The following is a 14,269-nucleotide window of genomic DNA, read 5'->3' as shown; positions in this document are numbered from 1 at the left end:
TTCTTTCGCATGTTCGGTTCTAAACACATCCTGCGAAAATAACGACAGAAGTGTTTGTGCCTGCACAAGTGGCTGGGCAATGAAAGCCCTAGAATTCAAGAATCTTTAAAACAAGCTCTGCCTTCGTGGCGTAGTACCTTCTCTCTCTCTGTCTACATGAAAACATTGACTGAGTTGTTCATCAACAGTTTTCCCCTTCCTTACCCAGTTTGCCCAGCAGCATCTGCCCAGCATCTTTAATATCATTGTACTCATGGAGCGAGCAGAGAAATGTGCTGCTCCAATTCCTCCAGGCTGTAGCCTCTGTAGCAATAAAAGCAGAAAAGGTCAAAAATGCCGCACGGCGAGTGTTGCCCCTACTGACCCAGCACAGCAAGGAGATTTGAGACGCTCAAGCCTGGCACTATCCAAAGCAGAATCCGAAGGCAGCAAGTACAGTTGCTGCAAGTCATCAACACGAAAGCTACAAATGAGTAGACCCTCATTTTGAGTGGGGTTTTTTTTGCCGCATCGACTTACAAAAAAACCCCAACCCACCCGAATTCTCAGAATCAAGTAGGAACAGGAATAGGCTGTGGTGAATTCAGTTTATATCTGTATCTCTAATCTGTAGCTAGTGAAAAAAAAAGGCGTGGTGGTAAAGCAAAAAAGCTTTGGGAACAGCCTTTGTTGCTCTGCCGTTTCCATTCTCTGTACTACACGTGACCTTAGAAAATAACACTCCTTTGCAACAAATAACCCACAGAGATACCCTCTCTTTAAAAACCAAGCAGCAACTTGATCTCAAAAGAGCTGCTAATAAGCAGCTGCCACAGTAGGTCATAGAAACCACAGTTAAAGCAGTTGCGCTACCCTGTAAGCGGCACCCGTCTCTTTCCAGGCCCTTCGCTTGCCTGGGAAACACCTCTGCTTCTTGAACACCAACGTTTAACCCACTCGCTTCAGACAGGAAATAGACACTTGATCGGGATGGAACAAACAAGGAAACCGTTTCATCCGGGGCTAAACCGGGCAGGTCATACAAGCCACAATCTCAATTTTAATTCTCACATGAACAAGGCCTTCTGGTAGCATGATGTGTCATAGCATCACGACGGTTAAAACCATTCATTCCCAGTTCACAGGTAATTTGCCTCAGCAACACCTGGGGTAAAGTTAAAATGCTCCTGTCCCAGCTCCTAGTGAAACCTGGGTTTGCTTTACCAAATAAAGTGGAAAGAATTCTCCCTTAACGGGTCCCATAAATCAAAACAACGCTGTAATCAACGTTGCACAACACCACGATAAAAACGGTGGCGTAAGAGGACGGCTTTTAGCTCTAAGCCCTAGACCGTATTTTTTTTTTTAAACAAAACCAACTGAGGCATCACAGCGGACACTGAGCTGGCCAAGGACGTACTCGGACAAGAATTGTGCAGTTTCCTGGTCTAGAGCAAGGTCTTTCTGCTTCAGCTCTTCGATTTCATACTGCAGGGCTTCTTGGCTGGTTCCATTAGGTCGGCAGGACGCGGGACGGGGCATCTGTAGAGCACAGGAGACATTTCACGCTACCTCAGCCCAGGGGAAGATGCTGCGGTGCTGGGGGGCACTAACCAGAAAATCCTCTGATGTGTCTGTCAGTGGATAAAAGAGGAGAAAAAAGGGAAAACGTGTCTCCTGGGCAGGGAGGGGGGAAGCTCAGGTAAAAGACTGATGGGTTTCTGTAACGTTGCCCCGCCCCCCATCATATTCTACGGCGTTTTGTAGATTTACAGCGTCAGGTGACAATAAGACCGTAACCCCCACAATTTCGGTGTTCAGAGGCGCTGCCAGGACGAGGCAGCGCCGGGGGGCGAGGCCGGCAGCTCCGCCCCAAGAAAACACACCCCCGGCCGTGCCGTGCCGGGCCGTGCCGTGCCGGGCCGTGCCACAGACGGCGGCCGGGGCAGCCCTGGAGCAGGGCCCGCTCCCCCCAGCCCGCGCAGGGCCTCACCGCGGACCTGCAGCCGGCCGCGCCGCTCCGCCGGCCGCCACCGGAGGCCCTGGCAGAGCAGAGCGGCGCCGCGTCAGGGGCCGGGCCGCGCCGCCTCAGCGCAGGCACGGCCCGCGGCGGGGGCGGGGAGCGGCTGGTACCGAAATCTCGGAATGAAAAACTTGCCGACCCCGATGTGAGGGAGATAAGCAGACACTTCTTTATGGACGGCCGGGTGCGTGAGTGAGTCCTAATTACTAGACCTACATTCTTTGTGTAAATATATTTACCCGTAACTGATTGTCCCCATTCCATGCCATTTCTTTATATCACTATTATTAAAGTTCACGGTTTCTTGGCAGGTAGCTACGAGTTGTTTCATTCGGTTGCTCTCAGTCCTTGGCCGTGGTACAGGGCTGTACAGAGGATTCCACAGCAGCTTGTGTGGTGCAGCTGCTAGTTCCACTAAAATATATTTCTTATTCCTCTACAGTTCTATGAAAATGATTTTATAAAATCAAATAAGGTTAGTTAATTGTAACCGTTAGCAAATCTGTAACACGGGGACCCGGCTCCTACCGGCCGGGCCCGGGCCGCGGCGGGGCGGGCGCGCTGCGACCCGCGCTCGGCGGGACCCGCTCGGCCAGGGCTGCCGCCTCCCGCCGGGCCGGCCGGGTGCGCGCGGGGCCGGCCGGGAGCGGCAGGCGCGGGCGCGCCGCGGGGCACGCTGGGAAGTGGAGTCTCCCAGCGACAGGGCCCACTGTGCCGTCAGCGCCGGGGAACAAACGTCTCCGGGAAGCTGCAGGTGAGCTCTGCGTGGGGCACGCCGGGCAGCCAGGTGTCACCCGAGCAGCGGGCAGTGCGGGCTGTCACCCGAGCAGCGGGCGGTGCGGGCTGTCACCCGAGCAGCGGGCGGTGCGGGCTCCAACATGGGGAGCAGGCACTGCAAGGTGGCACCGGCTCCCCCAGTGACTGAGGGAAAAGCGGAGCTGCCGGGCCCGGCGGGGCACGGCGATGGGCCGGGCCTCCAGGGCGGCAGCGCAGGCTGGGCGGGCCCTGGCTGCTGCCGCCGGCGGTGGGCGAAGCCAAGGCGGCGCAGGCGCGGGGCGGCCGTGGCGGACGGCAGCGGGCAGAGCTGGCTGGCGGCGGGCAAGGAGAAGGTGAGGGGCGGCGGGGGCCGGGGCGGGCCGGGCCGGCGGTGCCGTGGGTCCGCCGGGTTTGGTTTGGCGGTTTTCCCTCCCCCTGGCCTCCCCCACACCCTTTTTTGGGGTTTTTTGGTCTCATGTTGCTTATTTCCCCGGCCTTCGTTTTCTCCCCGGCCGCGGCGTGGGTGACAGTCCTGGGGAGGGGAAAGTGTCCTGGAGCGGTTCGGGCTTCCATTTTGGAGTTCTGCCAATAACGGGGCCTTCTTTCTCCACCTGGAGGCCGAGGCGCGGCCCGGCCCGGCCCGGCGGGGGGGCGGAGGGCGGGCTGCGGGCTGGGGAAACGGGCAGTTGACCGAACTGCCTGGGGCTCGCTTGCCTGGGGGCTTCACCCTGCTGGAGCACGAACGATTCGGCTCGGAAGACCCAGCCGAATTCAAGCGAACGGCTTATCAGACTAGCTTCTCCGGGGTGAAGCGGGTGCGATTGAAAAATCCGTTGTAGGTTGCTTCTCCCCTTAGTTCACAGTGACTACGCTGCTTGTATTAACATGGCATTTGTCTGTAAGGACTGTAATGTTCCTTCTCAAAGTCTTTCACAGAGTGGGAGACCTTACTGTCAGGTGTTGATGTTTCACTTGACATTCAGATTTAATTGCCCTTTATTCATTTTTCCTTAATGCTCTTAGTTAGAACCCTAAAAAAACCCCACCCCGAGATACTTCTTTTCATCTCCTTGTAGTTGCAGGATGGAGTATCAAGTCGTTTCCCAGCAACTCTTAGCTGTGTACAAAAGTTGAACGTTTGCAGCTCTGAGCCTCTTGTCGTAAACTCATCACATTAGATCTTACTTTAGCCTTTTTTTTGGACGTGTTTTGATTTTTATTTCTCTTCCCCCCCCCCCCCCCCCCCCCCCCCCCCCCGGGCGACAAACTCATTGAAGAGCGTTTCTCTTGTCCTTACACTTGGTCTTTTTACCCAGTGGAGTTGGGGCTGGGGGGTTAACATCATTCTCACAGAAGGCATGTTCTGTTTGGATTTCAGATTATTATTATTTTTCACAGCTGAAGGAGTATCAGCAGAAGAAGAGCCCTGGAGCAGCTGCTGGAAGTAAGGAAAACCACAAAACTAAAGGAGACGGTCGACCTGAGACTCCCCTGGGCGATGACCAGCAGCCTCCAGAGAACGTGAGTGCCTCGGTCTTTGTCCCAGCTCATTTGCTACCTCCTTGTTCTTTGGTTTTCTGAACAACGTGACTAGAGCCGGGAAATGGTTATGCGGGTGTAATGGATGACTGGCGCAGCTGCCTGTATCGCCAGCACGCGAAGCGTGCCACAATAGTTAGCAGCTACCGCTGCTGGAAGGTGCACACTAGAGCTCAGGGTACGTGCCAAAGCCGTGTCTGATCATGCGGTGCTGTCACGCAGCCCTGGGTGTGCCCAGAGCTGCTGCTTTGAGCTGCGTGCTCCTGGCCAGCCGGAGGATGCCGGTTTCTTTGGCTCCCTCCGATCGACACTTTCTCTCTGTCCTTTTCTGAGCCGTTCCCCCTTTTCTTTCACCTCCTTCAGATTCAGAACATTCTGAAGGTGCCGGTGTCGGAGCTGAAGCGCTCCAATGGGGTAGCCATACCCTCATTGGACAGGAGGAAGGTGAGGCAGTGCTCGTGTCCCTCGCAGTGACTCGCTCTCCCTACTGCATGCTTCAGGTTCTGTTTACGCTGGCCTCGATTTCTTGGGTGGAGCCTTGTCCTGACATAGCCCCTGTCAGTTGCTTGAGTTTTGTTGCTGTTTTTATTATCATGGAGCTAGTTGATACCATGCGTTGCCATTGCTCGTAAAGTGCTTGCGCCCTTCTGGTTTGTGTTGAACTGAACGTGTGAAAAAGTGAACCTTGTCAAAACCTCTTCCGCGAGACAGCTGAGCTTTGAGGAAAAGGAGGAGTGTGGGGTGAGGCGATAAACTAACTGAGCTGCTGAGGGCAAGTGCAGTAGGGAGAGGCAGTGTTTTCTTAGTCTGTATTTCTCCCGCTGTGCGTGTCGTTGCTGTATTCCCTAGGGCCTTGCTTCTGAAGGGCATGACTCTGCTGATCTCCAGGCAAGCAGCTGCCCTGAGGAAGCTGTCTAGTTACTCCTGCCAACCCGTTTTACAACAGGCGATGAAACTTGCGCAGGGGATGTACAGTCTGGCAAGTTCCAGTGCTGGGTTTAAATAGGTTTAGGCAGGAAGTCGGATCCTTTGAGTCAAGCGTTTACAGGCTTTAGCGTCTTCACGTTGCCAGGCTTCTGAAGAGGAAAGGGCAGGAACTATGCCGATAAGCAATAGAAACGTGTTCAGGCACAAACATAAAACCCCAGCCTTTTTAAACCAATTCTTTTCAGGCAGTTTATTTAAACGGAAGGCTTGATCAAATTGTGATAGAAGCTCAGGGAAGTCAAATTTGGTAGCCCAGAACTGTCTTCCGCTGTTGCTGTGGCAAAGCTCTGATTTTCGTTCCACTTGCATCATTTTGGTAGCTTGTTTTCCTACCATTGTTTCAGATCAGTTGTCATAAAGTAACTCCTGTTTACTACGTATCCGTGCGTCTCTTATCAATAAACGTAACTATAGTAATCACCAGGGGTACCAGTTAGATGCAGTGAAACCTGCAAGATGGAATGGAGTTCACTCTGATTTGCCTTTGTATTCCTTTTGTCCTATTAATTCTCTTGATATTTGATGTGGAGCTTTAAGCAGTCAGCTCAAGAAAACACTCCTGGATCTCAGCGGTGTCTGCAGTCATCCTACTGAACAATATGATATTTAAGCATTGAGAAGCAAAAAATCCTGGTTTAGAACGTAAACATTCAGCAGTGGGAAGAAAAGCTGAGTGGGATGAATGGACAGCATGTATGCATGGAAAGATGTATTCTTGATTTAGTGGGAAAGAATGGGAAATCAACCTGCATCATTGACATTAGCTTGTCGCAGAGGGAGTCTGCATCTCTCCTTACCCAGAAAAGGATGTTTTCTCTGTGTGGTACTTTGGAGTGAAAGGCGCTATAAGGAGTATTATTGTGATAGTCAGCAAATAGCAAACACAGCAGCACAGTTGTGTGGCGGCCTGGGTAGGCAGCTGCCACCTTTGTCTCCTTCACCTCCTATCTAAAGGTGCATTACCTACGGACAACAAATCTCCAAATACTTCACCGCTAAGATGGAAATGGGCTAGGACAGAATTACCCCTTCTCTTTGTATCTGGCTTCAGCCCTCCCATACCACCTCCTGCAGAAGTCTGCCAACACAAGTGCGGCTCTGCGTGACTTAAGGCCAGCTCTTCAGTGGAAGAAAGGTCTGAGGTCTCAGGTCAAGGAAAAGACTATGTTTTTCTTTGGGGTTATTGGTTGGTTGTTTTTTTTTTTTAATTTATTGGTGGTGTTTTTTAAAACCCCCCAGCATTTCTGGCGATCATCCCAATACACCAGGATTACTGCCATCAGTTGCACAGATGTGGGGGTGCGAGTTTAACTGAAGGTGGTAGATGCTCAGATGTAGACATGGAGGGGTTTCAGCAGCGGTGTTGGAGAACAACTGTGGCAGTCTACTGAGCGATGAAAAAGATGCCTGGCATATGAAGTACATTAGTGAGGGCAGCTCCAGATCTCGTATTTTTAATAGCTAAGATGAACTTCCTAGTCCTCTACAGAAAGGACTACAGAAAGTGGAAATTCTGTTTGCGTGAATTGGGCATGTATCCTACTTTGTTGAAGTGAAAATGTGTTTCAGATGTATGAGAGTATTTTCTCTTGATACTGGTGCATCACTTTCCTTCCACAGAAAGAGCAGAGCCAGGAGGCAGTGGATCAGCTGGAGAAGGTAAAGTGTGTCCTGGTTTTGGATAGGCAGAAAAATAGTATCTCTTCCTTGGCGGCGCAGAGAGTATAGTGGGCTGTGGCCCAGGCACGTGTGGTCTTGTCTTATGTTAGATTCAGTTTCATTTGTAGCGTAGGGTTGAATGATTTGACTTCATGAGTTAGGCCTGCCTGGCAGGTAGCGTTCTTATTTTGACACAAGCGAACGTTTAAATACTCAAGTATTAGAGGAGTGTGGTGGAGGCAGGAGAATACAAGTCCTTGCCAGTAGCTTGCTTCCAAGCACTACCGTTTTTATGCTAGCAGTGATTGTGCTATGCTGTTACTGCCAATCTAGGATGGATAAATAGTGAAGGCGTTCAAATAACGCAGGGCTGAAGTATGTCTTTAAAAGGCTGCTGTCGTTTCGATGCTGCAAGTCCTACCGATGTATCACTGCTTTTTTAGTTTGCTACAAAACAAGGGTTACCCATCTATGTTTTTGTGCTAAATAGGCATCATTTCTTTATACAGGAAAAGAAGGAGTTGGAAAAGAAATTTTCTGAAGAGCAAGCCGCGCTGAGGGAACAGCTACAGGTAAGGCAGAGCCTCCATTACAGTAACACCGCCTGCCTTCTGCTGTTCTCTGGATTACTGACCATTCATAGTCTTTACTCGGGAAGCCGCGAGCGCGTTCCTTCAGGAAAACTGGGAGTCAGCCCGACTGTGCTTAACTACACGAGCTCTTTCCCTTTACTGAGTTAGCCTTTTGTGGCAACAGTGATGTTGCAATTACAAGCAAAGAAGTTTCATGCTGAGCCGATTTTCCTTTCCCAAAGGTTTGTATCCAGACTATTGGAATTCTAGCTTCTGAGAAGCCTGAGTTGCAGGCGGCCCTTGCACATACTCGAGAAGCTGCAGGGAAGAAATCAGGTAATTGACTGTGGGCGCTCCAGCTCAAGCTGTTGGTCAAAGTGTGAATTTCAAGCCAGAGGCATGACAGTTGCTGGCAGCCAGCTCACAGCAGTGGCCGACTCCTCGGTGAGCAATACTTGGCACCATCGCTGCCTCTGTCGCCAGAGCTGCCCCCAAGTGGGAGCATGTTGATCCCATGGCAGTTGAGGTTCTTTTGTGCATCGCTAAAGCCTTGTCAGCCCTGTTCAGCCCCGGCGACTACCCCAGGCTGTTCCTTTCTGACTTTCTTCTGATCCTTTTAAAACTTAGTTCCCTTTTCGCCACCTTCCCTCCCACACAGCTATCACGTGAAGGTAGGTTTTACCCGAGCCCTTCATTCTGAACCAAGTTTGAGCGACTTCTTCTATTAGAAAGAAAGATCCCAACCAACATATTGCCTATTCTGCAGAGGAAGTTTCATCATCTCCCTCAAAGTGAGGATGGTAGTTACAGAGAGCTTTACTGCCCAGAGCTGCTAGTGAGCCACCTGTAGAGCCAGGGGCGGAACCAGGTCTACTGACTTGCAAAGCTCTGTGCTGCCTTAAGAGCTTGTTGACAAAGCAGAAAGTGCTGTTTAGCAGTTCCAAAAAGCTCTTTGTGGTCCAGCCTCAACTCACTCTGTTCTGACTTGTTCAGGAGAAGCCGAGAGCCTTGCTGCTCGTTTACGTTCATCTCACCAGAGGGTAGTGGAGCTGGAACGTACTTTGGCCTCCGTCTCTCTGCAGCAGAAACAGGCAGAGAAGGTAAGAGTCACCTCTGCTTATGCTTCACCAGCAGCTCTGCCTTTGGCTATTTGCTTGTCAGTACACTAATGCAAAGTCTGTAGTCCCTGCTCGGAGAAGGGACAGAAATTAACATTCTGAATTGTTAATTAACCTTGTAAAGCCCTGTGTTCTCCATGGTCAAGGCAAAGTTCATTCAGGTTTCTGTGACCACTAATCATATGGTCCAGTTGCTGTCTTCAGATCCGGCACCTCACTTCATTAGTCTTGCCAGCTCCACACGCAACAGAAGCGCCACCGAGACCTTGTCTCAGGAGGGTCTCCATCACGCAGACACTTCAGTGTTGATATTCATCCAGAAGTCTGCAGAAATGACCTCACGTTCAGTTAGTAGCATCGCGTTTGAAAAGGCTGAGCAGATTTATTCCTGGCAAATTCAGGAGGTTCTAAGCAACCTGTCCTGAAGGGTTTTGCCAAAGTTCTGATGCTTTCCACTTCAGCTGATGTGCTAAAGGTGAAATATTTTGCTGAAGTCTGCAGCTGAATCAGTCATTTCTTTTTTTCTGCAGCGTAATGAAGAGTTAATGAAGGAGCTAGAAGACCTGAAACAGGAGCTGTACAAACAAAGGTAAGTCCATTTGCTGCTTGTTACTGCAGAGTAACACTGCTCTTCCCGGTAGAGCCACAAAACATCACAAGGGGCATGCACCACAGGTGGTGACTTGGGAGGCTGGATATTCAGCTTAAAAAAAGTGACTGGATGTGATGTTTCTGTGATTCTAACTGTTACGACTAGCTGGATTGTAAATGTATGACATGTACTTGCCCAGACCCATAGTACATACAGTGATGCTGCTTTAATTTTGGTTTGTTTCAGCAAAAGCAGTGAGGAAATGAAGCAGAAGAATTCACAGCTGTCAGAGAAGCTTCTCTACCTGGATAAGAAAAGCAAAGTTAAGGAGCTGCAATTGGAATATTTGCAGAACAAGCGGGAAATGGCTAAACAGAGGATCCACCAGGTGCCCATACTGCTTCCAGGCTGTGAGGGTAGATCACACTGACCGTTGTAAGACTTTGCTTCTGAGAGTGGGGGCAAGGCTTAACCCTTGTTCGGAAAGGAAGGCACAAAACCTCATCAAGGCATCCTCTTGGTCAAAGGCCTTCAGCGAGGCCTCTGAGGAACAGAAGGTCTGTTTGAAGGAGCTGGAGCAGTAGACTGAAAGCTGTTGTGACGCTGGTCTGCGAAAAGAATGTTGTACAATATGAGAGGGTGACTGAACATACAGCGCGTGACAATACAAAGACTTTTCCTGCTTTGTATCTGTTTGGCATTTTGGTTACGCAGCTGTCTCGTGGTCTCACTGAGAAGCCAGTTGAATAGGGGTGGTGTTTGTACCCACCCTTGCAGAAGGTGAATTGGACAATGGTAACTCGAAGGTCAGCTGGGGAAAGTTAAGAGAAGCAGCCAGTTAGGAAGGGAATTCAGGAAGCCAGCTGTTAGCAGTTCAGAGAGCAAGCCGGTGTGAACCTGAGCCTGTGAGGGAAGAAACTGCTCTTTTGTTTATTGTTGGTTTTGGTTTTTTTTTCCTCCCCAGTCAGTGGCTTAAGTTACCCTTGAAATAAAGGCAGCTGCTCCTCTTCTGGGAAAAGTACTGTGTGCCAACTGACATGCTCCAGACACTGGCTTTAAATTCCTGACGTGTTTGACAACTTTTAGACCACCTGATCTGGCTGTGTAATACAGACTCTGGAAATGCACAAAGTTTCTGAGCCAGATTTTTAGATTAAGAAAATAGGTTTTAATCAAACAAGTCGTAAATATAAAATTGGTAGGGAGGAGCTGTCTAGCTCAGCCTGTTTTACAGGGCTAAAATCTAAGCTTTTTGATTTTAATCTCCTTCCCCCCTCTTTTTTTTTTTTTTTTTTTTCATTGAACATCACCGTGAGTTGGAGCACTTTAAGGTTGCAACATGGATCATGTGGCAGGTTGCTATCAGGGGAAAGGCTATGCAGAAGTGGCGTGTTAACATTTTGCCATGACTTTTTGATTTTTCTTGGCAGTTGTCAAATCAGGCAGGGAGTCTGGATGCAAAGCAGCAGTTGCAGGTGGCACTGGAGGAGAAGGCAGGCCTGGAAACCGGGGTTGCTCAGGGCTTGTACGGAATGACATCCAGATCTTCATGTCTGTAAAGAAACTTGTGTGGCAGAAGAATGCAGCCTGAGCTTTGTGTTAACACTGGTTTCTTCAGGCTTTATCCCTGAAGCGGTCACTGCCAAATTTATTTAGCCAATACGATTTTCTTTTGTGTTTTGTTTTGTTTTGAACAGCTCTCAGGGTCAGTTTTCGAGCTCCAGTTCGAAAGAGATCAGTATGCAAAGAAACTGAAGGAGGTGCAGAGAATGTGGCAGCAGTAGGTGCAGCAGTTCTCTGAGCAGGTAACACCAGGGGCAGCGTCACAGCTGCTCTAGACAAACACAGGCAGGAGTGAATGCACCATGAACGTTGTTTTAACTGTCATGGTGTGGCCTTGCAGGTCCGTGCAATGGCAGACGAGGAGGCGGAGGAGCATATGGCCTGAGGAGACGATGACGTGGACTCCCAAGTTCAACCAGAAGACCTTTTATTAGTCCAGAACCCACGCTTATAATATCCTCGTTTGCTGTTCCCGCGCCCCATTCTAAATTATCATTGGTTAATCAATGCTGTTCACACACGTCTTGGCTACATATAATTGGTTAATTACTAAGCTGCAAATGCACTGAACTTCTTGCCTTTTTTTTCCTCTCTTCCTTCTTATCTCTGTGGGTTTCATGTTCTCAGCCAGCCGCCGAGATGTGGCATCGCGCATCCGCTCTGGCCTTGCTTCATACCCCGTCTTCCTTCCAGGCGTTCAGCCAACCTTATCGTACTTTCTCTCTTCTTTAGCCTTCAAGGCCCTTCACAGGCATCGTGGCCTCCAGCACTGGCCATAAAGCTCTCTACACTTCCCCCGTCTTTATTTTGAACAGAAACAACATTAGAGGTTAAACTACTTTTGAATCATAGGTCTTACACAGTTCAGCATACAGGGAATAATGGTCAATATAACTACAATTACCAATAGCAATATTCCTCCGCGTGTTGTGAAGTCCTGCAACCGTCTGGTGGTTCCCCGAGACTTGAAAAGATTCCGCAACCAATCTCCCAATAGTTCCTGCCGTAAGCCCTGTGACATGTCCTTCAGTTTTTGTAACTGACTGTGAATCGACGCGGAACAGCCCGGAAGGTTCGTACAACACATTCCTTAGCGCTGTGCACTGTAGGCTACTGCAGAGGAACGAAGCTGGGTTAATCAGCACTGACAATGTACAGCTGTGGGCTGGCTTCAGGGGCGGTGGGTTGGCTGGTGTAGACAAGGTGCAGCTGTGGCTGGTTCTGTGAAGCGGTTGGGCAGCCGAGGAAGAAGCAGAGAGGGTGAGCGTGCCCTGGATGAGGCGAGACTAGAAGGCAGCAGAGGGACTGCCATGGAGAGTGTGATGGTAAAAGACCTGGCTGCAGCTGGCTCCTTTGGAGAGTGCTGCGACAGGCCACTCTCTGCTGTTCACTTGCCTTCTACAGGTGAGATCACATCCCTCCTTTCTTTCTGTCTCATGCTGGTTTCTTCTCGTGCTCCCTCAAAGTTATGTGACTCTTTGCTGCAGGTTCTCAGCTCCACGTTATCAATGTCAAAACAACCCACTGTCTCTGTTCTCTACAATTCACCCCTGTTTGTGGTTTTTGGTTTTGTTTCTTTGCTGGGTTTTGGGGGTTTTTTTGGTAAAAGGTTGCTTTACCATGTTACGGAGTTGTCATCTCTTTTTCTTTTGTTTTCTTTCTCACTACTTAATTACCGATTTTGGCCGCCTTTTATGTGTACGTTTGTACATTTCAGTCGGGTTCACAAAATGTTAAACTTGTTATCGGTGCATTTCATGCAGAGGTCAACATACAGGTTTATGATTATTTAGAAGAACGTGCAATAAGCTATGGAAGTGTTATGAAAATATTTTTCAGGAACTTCTAATCAAATAAATGAGCATGAGAAATTGTGTTTAACTTGTAAATTCTATATGTAAGCTGTTAAGAAACATTTTCTCTCCTAAAATGAAAAGATAAAACCTACTTAAGAGCTCTTGAAATCTTGCCCTTGGGTGAGTGTTCCGCTGTGCCTCCATTCTAAGGCATGGAAGTGGAAGTTGCGTAGAGCAAAGTTTCACTTTAAATAACTGCTCGACTGTTATTGCTGCTTTTCAAAGAACCTGGGAGCACACAATGAAGGCTTGGAACTAAGCAAACAGCTGAATGGACACCTCTAGATTGTTACTGGAATTAAATGCAGAAGTTAACTATAAAAGTTTCTCAAAATGTTCTGGTTGCTTTGTGTTGGTTGTTTATATAGAGATAGATAGATAAAACTATACACAAACAGGGAAATAAAAAATGCTTAAAAAAATAGGGAAAGATAATAGTATACGGTATTTATAGCTTAGGCACCTTTTTAAAAAAAAAAAAAAATTGTAGAGAAACTATTACGTGAACATGCAGTACATCCACAACTCTGAATTCATACCGGTTTTGTAGTGTGATATAGTCCTGTATGAACCATAAATCAACTACGTGTTAAATCACTCTTCTCCATCGCTGTTGTCACGATCTTTGAGCTTCGTAGCATTGCCTAGGTCACAATCCTTTAGCTTAGGGAACTTCGGCAGGTGAAAATGCAAGCATCTATTTCTAACACAAATTTGCAGAATGCAGTTTAGCCACAAGAGACTTGATGGAGAGATATTGTGTTGTATGGTGTATAACCTATGAGAAGTGAGAAAATGGTGTTCCTGAAAGAAAACGCTTCACTAGATCGTTACTTTGGAACGGGTTTTGCACCTGCTATACTGCAAGAATCCCCTAAGCAGTGATGTATCTTTGTGGACTTTGAGATATCTGTGTGATTAGGTTTAAACTTAACACGCAACCTGATTTCAAGTACAACTCTAGGCACAAGCGTGGGAAAGAGCATGCTGTCAGGACACAATCTTTCTCGCTTACAAGGTATCAAAGGGTATGTTACTCAAAGTCTAACTTCTACGACAACTTCATTTCCACCAAAGGAGCTGCAGTTACGTACGCAAACTACTGCAGCTCAACTGAAGTTTCCCCGCTGCAACAGAGTACAGAATGCTTTTCCCACCGGCCTTAAAGGTTGTGGTGGTGGGGATGAAGGTGTGACAGATACTTCTAACCCAAAACAAATTTTCAGCTGTGTTAAATTCACCTGTACACAAAGAACACGTTATTCCTTCTGAGGCAACAGCTGAGGATTTGAACAGTCTCTTTTCACCTTGAGCTGTTCCCAGTTTAGAGGTTATGAAAAAAAGAAATGACTCAAAAGGTATTCTGTCAATATGCTGATGCAGTTGCATGCTAAATTCTGGTCACACTGAAATAGAGCTATGTTCTAGCATTCATATATAGGTAGCACTCCATTACAGCTTATGAACAAAATTCAGAAGTTCATCTTATCTCACATTTCTTGGAATTCGATCAGGTTGCAGTCTTATTAAAGTCACTGTGTTTTTTTGGTTTGGTTTGGTTTTGTTTTTTAATGCAGCCAGAGACACTTGACCGTAACAGAGAAGCCCGTATTGACATCTCTGAG

At 48.4% G+C, this 14,269-nt stretch overlaps 1 protein-coding gene and 1 long non-coding RNA gene across 11 annotated transcripts in view; both read left to right on the top strand.

The window, feature by feature from the left end:
• Positions 1-2,823: 2,823 nt before the first annotated feature.
• Positions 2,824-14,269, top strand: part of LOC129736820 (golgin subfamily A member 2-like) — a 430,355-nt gene continuing 418,909 nt past the window's right edge. For 3 of the 10 annotated variants that reach the window (XM_055720947.1, XM_055720941.1, XM_055720939.1), the window contains exons 1-7: positions 2,827-3,111; positions 4,157-4,279; positions 4,661-4,741; positions 6,905-6,943; positions 7,453-7,515; positions 7,758-7,851; positions 8,509-8,615. In XM_055720947.1, the coding sequence (XP_055576922.1) occupies positions 2,881-3,111; positions 4,157-4,279; positions 4,661-4,741; positions 6,905-6,943; positions 7,453-7,515; positions 7,758-7,851; positions 8,509-8,615 (738 nt within the window). In that variant the 5' untranslated portion in view covers positions 2,827-2,880. Of the gene's footprint in view, positions 3,112-4,156; positions 4,280-4,660; positions 4,742-6,904; positions 6,944-7,452; positions 7,516-7,757; positions 7,852-8,508; positions 8,616-14,269 lie in introns of all 10 variants that reach the window. The other 7 variants (XM_055720945.1, XM_055720946.1, XM_055720950.1 and 4 more) reach the window with 6 other exon arrangements.
• LOC129736852 (uncharacterized) lies at positions 10,311-11,358 on the top strand. The gene is made up of 2 exons (XR_008733955.1): positions 10,311-11,030; positions 11,129-11,358. It is a non-coding gene; the product is annotated as an uncharacterized LOC129736852 (long non-coding RNA).

The sequence above is a fragment of the Falco cherrug genome, chromosome 9 (genome assembly GCF_023634085.1).
Source record: "Falco cherrug isolate bFalChe1 chromosome 9, bFalChe1.pri, whole genome shotgun sequence".
Taxonomy (NCBI): domain Eukaryota; kingdom Metazoa; phylum Chordata; class Aves; order Falconiformes; family Falconidae; genus Falco; species Falco cherrug.
Note: the sequence above shows the minus strand (reverse complement) of the source record. Positions and strands in the feature narration are given on the sequence as shown.